Here is a 9731-nt window from a genome sequence, read left to right on the forward strand (position 1 = left end):
AAATCTTTTCTTTTTTCCTGCAAATAGGCCATCGCTTCGCTGTTTGATGTGTCGCAAATTGTGCAGTATTTATTATGTACGCTTAAAAAGAATATTTTTTTTGTTTTTATTCCCATACTACAGTGTCCAAATTGTGTTTGAGTATATCTAATAATTATCTCCAGCATTAAAATTAATATTTCAAAAGAATACGGGAAATGATTATTCTGTGCTGAAGGTCTGTTGTCGGCAACCTGTCATAAATTATTATTCTTCAATATCGGCTTACAATGTTTTTATGACCATGTCCGGTAATCGTCTATCCCGGTGCGGCAGGTATAGACGTAGTATAGATATTTTAGGAAGAATTGCTGGTTCCGTTTAAGTACAATTTCTTAGAAATTACTATTTCAGCTGCGGTAATGTTTTGTGTCTCACACCTCCAGCTACAAATCCAAATGAAAACGAAAATCGTTGTCATAAAGTGTCTGGATACATTATGTATGTTATCATGACTATGTTTTTTGTTTATAATATTTATACAAGCAGCTTGATCTGTACAAAACTAACACCAATACAGTGTACTTTGTTTCTTTTTTTAATTTTAGTGTATTACGCTCATGATTTTTATATGTTTATTATCTTAAAGTCCTATAAAAATTTCCACTGGAATACTTTGCTGAGCAACATAAAGAAAACCACGTATGGAAATAGAGGAAATAAAGTAAAACGATACTACTATCAGTTTATTACAACACAAGTTTGGGCAATTATTTTCGGATTTTGTGGAAGTTTCATCAGTCTGAAAAATTTTGGTGTTAAGGCGGGAATTTTTGTTATATTTTTGTATGTAGAAACTTATCTTCATATATTCTATACGTCAGTTTGGTGCATACTTTTACAAATAATAAAGTCACGCGATCAATACCAGAATAACATTATCATGCATAAAATGAATCAGAACATATCGATAGAAGAATTTTCAACTTTTCTTAAAAAAGTAAAGTATAATTGTTTGGCTCTAAAAAGTGTGGTTATCGCTTTTAATTATTTATTTGGGTGGAGTATACTCTTAAATACTATTTCTGGATTTTCAAGAGCATTAAGTACGGTGGACATATTTATAAAAAGTAATGCTCTCCTTTACCTGCAAAATACTGTGGAAAATTTAATAAATATTCTATTCCGGAGCTTCCTATTGGCATCATATTGGGTGAGAATTATAAAACTTTTTTATTTTTACTTTCATGACGCATCTATACACCTACAACATATTTTAGGTTGGTATTATCACTACTGACGTCTTATGCGATCTAGTTCTGAAAGAATACGAAAAACTATTAATTTTACTGTATAGCCTGGAATGTCGAAATAGTGCACTACCAACCAGGAAATTACGAACATTCATTTGTGTGATCGCTAAGAACAAACCCAAGTTTAGAGCTGCGGGATTTTTTGCACTCGACAGAAATAACTTACTTAAAATTGTTTACTCAGTTATAAATTCACTGCTTTTTATTATACAGTTTAAATAAAACATTTTTATAGTCACGTAAACCAGATTTGTCGCACATCGTCCTTTTTAACACTGCACAGCTGGAAAAGAAAGCCAACTTTGGTCGTTCAGTTGAGGAGACAAACACTGCGGAAGCTTAAACTTGCTAACTAACGAAAATTTTTTGTCATTTGTTAATTCTGTATTATTCCAAGTTTTAACGTCAACCTCTAGTCTACAGCAATGTTCAAATTCGAGCAGACAACTGAGAGATTTTAAAAGACTGCGAAGATCAAAAATGGTCGTTTTTGTGTGTAGGTCTTTTACTGTACAAAAACAATACCTAAGTACTATTTTGCACATAAGACCATACTGAATTCAAGGCTTTGTGATGTAGCCAAAATTGTCAAATTCTTCTAATAGAACACTGTGTTGGATCTTGTCGAAAGCCGATAATCGTATTGATACGGCAAAATAAAACTTTTGACATTATTGAATGAGAATATTAGAAGACAAATATTGGTAGCTAGAGATTTACTTCCAAAATTCTCCGCTGCTAGATTTTGTCACATTGAAAGGTCTACAATTTTTCATATTTTAGGGATTGTGTTTGCATTTATCATAGTAATATTTCAGTTTAGATCTGTAGTTAGCGTAGGTAAGGGAAACTCTTTAACACAATGATAATGAAATTTATATTCATGTACTAATTACAGCATGCCGAATCTAAAGATACACTAACCACAGGTCAAATAGGAACAATGTTTCAGTTACTTTGAAACACATTTTAAGTGTAAAGCTTGGTTTTCTACTTTTATTTGAGTTTGAATTAGTCATGATAATGCTTCCTCAAATTTCCATTCAAGGTAGGGTAAGGCAACAAAAAAAAAACAGCTTGAGAAGGTTACGAGATATTAAAAATGATGAGAGAGAAAAATAGCCGACGCCGAAGTTGACGTGCAACGAGTGATGTGCTTTGTGTGCAATGCCCCTGCGGTCAGAAAAAGAATTTATTGTGGGGACTGCAAGTTGTGGTCCCACAGAAGCTGTGCCGAGAAGAAAAATTGCTGTTGTACCAGTTCTTCTGAGATTCCTACAGATACCGATGTTCCCAATGCCATGAAAAACCTAGTTGCCACTATCAGCTCCCTGACATCCACGGTCGCTGACATGAAGAAATGTATTGATGAACTGATTACTGAAAATAAAAAACTTCGGAAAGATATCGAAAACTTAAAAAGTACTCATCCACCGGACATTCACCAAACTACATTCGAAGAAGCCACCGCCGAAGCAGTAGAACGCATTCGCCGGAGTAACAACGTGATTATCCGTGGAATACCGGAACCCACAGGTGATAGTGACCATCGTAAGCAATCAGATCTCGATACAGTAAAAAATGTCGCGTCCACAATTTTACCACCTGATGATGATATTCAGATAATTTCGGTCATTCGATTGGGCAAATTCAATGCTACTCGTACTCGCCCGACGAAAGTCATATTTTCAAGCTCATTCACGGCTAAATCCATTTTACGAAATAAAACCAAACTAAGCGGATCACGTTTCGAACAGCTCAAAATTCAAGACGACAAAACACCCACCCAGCAACAATATTTACGAGATTTACGAGCGGAACTAGCCCAGAGATCTTTAACTGAAGATAATCTGACAATTAAATATATACACGGTATCGCAAAAATCACAAAAAACCTCCCACCCAGAATCAATTAGGCAACTTCGTTAATTTATCATTGATGTCAACCAATATTGCATCACTTCCTGCAAAATTAAATGACTTCTTTCTTTTCGTGCAAACCTCTAAACCCTCCATTTTTTGTATAACAGAAACCTGGTTACATAACGCGATTCCCAACTCAATGATTTGTCCGCCCGACTATAACATACACCGTAACGATAGAGTCCACACACGAGGAGGAGGTGTCGCAATTTTCCTCAATAAAAACTGTTTTTCGAATTTCCAAATTAAAACTATTGACACTGAAATTAATTCAGTGGAAACCCTTGTTCTTCACATCTCTTTACAATCCTTCAGTCTCTTATTATTATGTATCTACAGGCCACCAGACACTCCCGCAACCACAGACAATAATATCATTACAGTCTTGACTGAGCTAATAACCCAATACTCTCAAGTAATCGTCACTGGCGATTTCAATCTGCCAGACTTCAAACATATTGTATCCCTCGATCATCCTAACAGTACAGAAGCTCTTTATCACAATTTCTTAATAGACCTTGGCCTCACACAGCTTGTCAATGAACCAACTCGCTTCAGAGAAAACACAAACCCCTCACTCCTAGACTGGATTATTGTAAACGATCGTCAGCTCTTGTCAAATATTCAACATGAACCACCAATTGGCATATCTGACCACGCAGTGTTAAGCAGCCAAATTCAATTTTTTGTTTCGACTCACCCCAATCGCGTTGACTCAACGGTGGTTAAGCGTATTAACTACAATTTAGTCAACAGCGATATTAATCAAATTGATTGGCACTCCTGTCTCCGTAACTTAGATCCAAATGAGCAATGGAAATACCTGACAGCGATCATTACATCACTCAAAGCAAAATATACTAAGACGATGGTTATCAAACGAGCGAAAAATAAACCTTGGATAAATCGTAACCTTATAAAAGAATTATCAAAAAAGAAAGCCCTTTGGAAAAAATTTCGGAGAACAAAATGCAATAATGACTACGTAGCTCACAGGCTTTTCTCAAACGAACTATCTATCAAATTACAGAAAGCTAAGAAGGCATATGAACAGTCAGTAATTTTCAGCAACAACCAAAAGAAGTTCCACCAATACATTCGGAATGCCCTGTGCTCAAAGGTCAGCGTACCTCTGATCCAACACCCCAACGGAACTCTGTGCAACAATAACCTGGAAGTAGCCGAGTTATTAGCTGAGAGTTTTTGCAAGTCTTTCATACCAGAGCCAAACGATCCACTGACAGCAGCACTCTCTACTCCCAGTTGTGAGAACTTTCTAAGTAACATCAATTTCACTCCATCGATAATAAGACAAAAAATAAAAAATCTTAAGTCCAACTCTGCCCCTGGACCTGACAACATTGATGTGCACCTACTGAAACACTGTATCAGCTCCCTAAGCTCACCCCTGGCCATAAAAATGACAAACTCTTTTAAAACATCCATCGTGCCAGACGTCTGGCGTTGTGCTTACGTCACACCTATTTTTAAAAAAGGCAACAAGCTCTCTCCAGATAACTACAGGCCGATTAGCTTAGTGTCAGTGGTGTCCAAAATTATGGAATCTATCATAGTCGATTCATTATCTCAATTTCTTGTTGAAAATTAAATCATTCCTAACGTTCAGCATGGCTTCCTTAAAGGCCGGTCAATCGTCACCAACTTAATATCATGCTTAAACGAGTGGTCTGACTCACTTGACAAACATAAGCCTACAGACGTCATTTACTTAGACTTTTCCCGAGCGTTTGACCGTGTTCCTCATCAGCGATTGATGCACAAACTCCATCACCAAGGCGTCCGTGGAGACCTCTTAACGTGGATTTCATCGTTTCTTAATAACCGTTCGTTCAAAGTCCGGGTGGAAAAGGAGTATTCCAATCCCAGAAGTGTTTTAAGTGGTGTACCACAAGGATCCGTCCTGGCGCCACTTCTCTTCTTGGCTTACACATCCGATCTCGTCGCTGGCATCAGTTCAAAATGCGCCCTTTATGCTGACGACGCAAAAATTTTTGCTGACCCAACATCTAACTGGGACACTCTCCAAAGTGATCTGCACAAAATCGCCATTTGGTCTTCAGCTTGGCTTCTACCACTAAACGAAGACAAATGCGTCGTTCTTCACATCGGGCCAAACAACCCTCTTAACACTTACTCCATCAATGGAAAACTCTTGCGCTCTGTAAAATCTGTTAACGATTTGGGTGTCATCATTAATGACCGTTTGACTTGGACACAACACATTGATAAAATATGAAAGAAAGCTAACTCAACGATATAGATCTGTAACAAAATTTTCTCAAAGCCGTCGTATGAAACAACTCGGAAACTTTACATCATGTATATCAGACCCCACCTGGAATATGCCAGCGCTATATGGCACTCAATACTTTGTCGAGACAGAATCTATTAGAACAAACACAACGAAGAGCCACCCGCCTTGGTCTTGGAATTCGAAGACAATCATATGCCGAACGCCTCTCACAAATGCGTCTTGAACCTATTACAACGAGACTGAGAAAACTCGATCTTATAACCACCTACAACATCCTAACATCCAAGTTCAGCGTGGACCTCTCGCACATTTACAAACCACAAAATGACAACAGGTTACGAGGCCACCCTCGACAACTAAAACACCAGACATACTCGACGAAGAGCCGTCAATGTTTTTTACCCAATCGCGTTTTCAAGGAGTGGAATTCTTTACAACCTACCCTAGTCGCCGCACCCACTACAAGCATTTTCAAAAAGGGAATCAACTCTGTTACCTTCAACAGTTAACTTTAAAATTTAGTTTAATTTGTATAGAGTACCCATAGGATTTTTTTTTCCTCTACTCTGTAATTTCTCTGTTAAATAAATAAATAAAAAAAATAAATAAAAAAAAAGAATAAAAAAGAAGGATTTTGGAAAAGGATAATATTATAGTTTTCTTTTGGAATGAGTTGAGGTGGAACAAAGAATAAAGACTGTACAAAAAGGATTCATGTAGGTTTTGCAGAATCTTGACTAGATGATAAGGATTGGAAGAAAATGAAGAGATTTCAGATGGAAATGCCAAGCCGCAAAAAAGTGAAGAGAAAGATGAATTATATAGTGATATTATAGCAGGAGTACAAAAACACATTCCGGAAACGGAAGAAGATCACAGAGAAGAAGACGAGGAGGAGGGAATTATGGATAGGAAATTAGTGGTTAAGGAGAAAATATGGAATATACATTTACAGTTTACAACAAAGAAATGAAAAATTTCAAGAGACATATAGTTAAATCAATAAGAGCGATTTGATAGCGAAAGTGGGGTTACAGGGGACGAGGATTAAAGATGATCACAATATAAGAATAAAATTTAAAGAAAAAAAAAAGAAAATTCAGAAGGAAGAATTCTCTTGGAAATAACAGTAAACAAGTGGTGGAAAATACTAAATGAGAATGAAGGGGTGATGAAGATGGGGAATGGACGTGAATAGGAAGAAATGGAATACCGGTGATAGGTTATACAATTGTAAATACGAGTATTCAGGCAAAAGCGGAATTGATACATTTTAAGACAGAGAGAATTAACCGGATCATATGCCATTAGAAGAAAAAAAAGAGGTGAACAACGTATAGAGGGGAGGCACAAGAAAGAGAAACAGCATTGAACAATATTGTAAAAAAAAAGTGAAAGCCCAAATAAAAAAGCTGAAAAGGGAAAAGTTGGGGGAGGGGATAGGTATGATTCATAGTGCGATGAGAATGAAAGAGGATTGAGAGAAATGATGAAAGCATTAGGAAAGTAGTATGTGAATAGAAAGGGACTAGAAGTGGATGCAGCTAAAACTAATCCAATTGTTTGTTTAACTACTGTAATATTAATGGTTTAAAGTTAAATGTAAAAAAGACCTTTTATATGCGGGTCATACCAAAAAATATGGCACTCAATTGTAGTATTCTTTTTGGGTGCTACAAATTCCTCCATTATATTAACAGAAAGTATGAAATTCTTGGGAGTCACACTAGATTCCAAACTCAAATAGGACAATCACATAGATGATCTCTGTAAAAAAAAAATAGTAAAGCATGTTATTTATTTAAAGGCCTTAGAGTTTGCGCATCAATGGATATTTTATATAAGGAGTCATACTAGATTCCAAACTCAAATAGGACAATCACATAGATGATCTCTGTAAAAAAAAAATAGTAAAGCATGTTATTTATTTAAAGGCCTTAGAGTTTGCGCATCAATGGATATTTTATATAAGGTTTATTATGCATTGATTTAGTCGAGATTATCGCACGCTATCTTGTGTTGGGGAGCCTCAGCTTATTTAAGTAATGTCTTTAAGGCACAGAAACGGATAATTAGGGCCATATTTAATTTACATCCTAGAACCGCTTGTCGACAAATTTTCAGAAAATATGGTCTGTTAACAATACCATCATTATATATTCTAAGTTTAGTGCTCAAGATCAAGCGTAATGTCTGTCAATTTTAACACGTGCAAGATATACAGAACTATGATTTACGTAGCAATGATAACTTAAGAACTCCATTCTCTCGCTTTGAAATTGGCAAACGAAGTCCAAAATCTATTGGTATTATTTGTTTTCCTTTGCTCCAGACTTTCTACGTTAAATATCTCAAGCACTGTTTCATGAGGGTAACCTCTGTTGGGATAATGACCAAAGCTCAAAAAAAACAGAAATTTCAGAAATCGTCTCTGGACCTTTTCCAGAGCCACCGTGTGGATGCTATAGCGAGGCGACCATATTATGCTTGCAAATTCTAACTTTGATCGACCAAATGAAAAATATTGATTGTTTCAGGGTCCTGAAATTCTACAGTTCCGTGCACTTGATATTATTTGCTCATTTTAACGTCGAATGTTACTCCAAGATCTCTAATAACAATTTTTCTGCAAACCTGGACATTATCAATAGGATAGTCAAAAATTAAAACTTTTGATTTTTGATTGTTTACTTTTGTCACAAACTAACATCAGATCGGCTTGCAATTTTAATTGATCTTCCCTTCTAGTAATTTTTCTAAATAATTTCATGTCGTCAGCATTCAATAATGCCGGTGAAGTTAAATTATCTGTAATATCATTTACAAAAAGATTGAAGAATAGAGGCCCAAGAACAGATCCTTCTAGTACGCCGGACGTAACGTTAATTTCTACTGACTCATAACCGCTACAGATAACACGTTGTTTTCTTCCGGTTAGATATGTAGCAAAAAATATTATTAGGTCGTCAGAAAAACCAAGAGCTTAATTTGACAGGTAATTTATAGTGGTCGAGCCTGTCTAACGCCTTCGAGAAATCTATGTAAATAGTATCCACTTGAGTTCCTGCATCAATAATTAGTTTCAACAGAACGGCATTTGACAGATCCATGCTGAAGTGGAGAAATATTGGAATTAACATGGTTCATGATGACTGTCTGCAACAAGATCTCAAAAACTTTAGAAAAATTATTAAGCAAAGTAATTGGTCGATAGTTTTCAATATACTTTCTGATACGCCTGTTATGGAATGGCCAGTTCGAAGCCCTGATATGAATCCCATCGAGCATGTATGGGATGATCTGCTATGTCGTGTTGCGGGCCGTAGAATTGCTTTTAGAACTCTCCAACAGCTAGAAGCAGTTCTTATGGAAGAATGGGCAAATATTCCTCAAGACAATATTGTGCACTTTTACGAAGGTATGCAGCGTCGGATGGAAGCCGTTATTCAAGCCAGGGGTGGAAATACACAATATTAATGTAATTAACGCTTATAAACTTATGTACCTACATTAAGACAGTCTCCACATCAGGCCCAGAATATGTATATTTTTCAAATATCGTCATTTTTTGGCATTGTCTTGCATACATTTATCACTACACTGTGCCTGGAGAGTGGCGCGACGGCGCACTTGTGTTGTGACGCGCGAAGTTTCGAAAAACTTAACGAACGTAATCGCCGAACTTTAAATCTTGCTAACAACTCTACAACGGGCATTTCTGGCGAAGGACTAGCGCGGTTCAAATCAAATGTGCGCGACAAAGAGACTGTGCGGACGAATCTTCTTTCGGTGAGCAGAATCGCGGATCGGGGCTTCAGCGTGAATTTTCGGAAAACGAGGCAACAATTGCGGACTCAAAAGGTAAAATACACCTTGTTGCCAAAAGGGTCGGGGATTTATACTTTGTAAGCGAGGACGAACACGACGCTCGCGTAGCATTCTCGAAACCGATCGACAGCTATGACGTCATATCGCTTGAGCTGTTGCATAAGCGATCGGGACACGCGAACTCGAAGGATTTGTTAAGTGCCGTTTCGCGAAATGTCGTACGCGGAGTTCGCTTAAAACCTAACAGTGGCAACTTCGAATGCGTGACATGTCTTCAGGGGAAGATGATAAGGACCCCGTTTCCCAAAAAGTCGAATCGGAACACACCATACACTGATATTTGCGGGCCCATGCGAACCAAATCTCTAAGCAAGGCCAGGTACTTTATCGAGTTCATCGATGACAAGTCGAGA

General features: G+C 37.1%; 1 protein-coding gene across 1 annotated transcript; it reads right to left on the reverse strand.

Moving 5' to 3' along the window:
• Positions 1 to 8087: 8087 nt before the first annotated feature.
• LOC135138637 (uncharacterized) lies at positions 8088 to 8630 on the reverse strand. The gene is made up of 3 exons (XM_064068615.1): positions 8467 to 8630; positions 8182 to 8396; positions 8088 to 8116 (listed from the first exon to the last, which is right to left on the reverse strand). The coding sequence occupies exons 1-3, from the start codon at positions 8628 to 8630 to the stop codon at positions 8088 to 8090; spliced, it is 408 nt and encodes a 135-aa protein (XP_063924685.1).
• Positions 8631 to 9731: the final 1101 nt, after the last annotated feature.

This window comes from Zophobas morio, unplaced genomic scaffold (assembly GCF_036711695.1).
Source record: "Zophobas morio isolate AGI-343-1 ecotype UQ-CSIRO unplaced genomic scaffold, CSIRO_AGI_Zmor_V1 ptg000030l, whole genome shotgun sequence".
NCBI lineage: Eukaryota > Metazoa > Arthropoda > Insecta > Coleoptera > Tenebrionidae > Zophobas > Zophobas morio.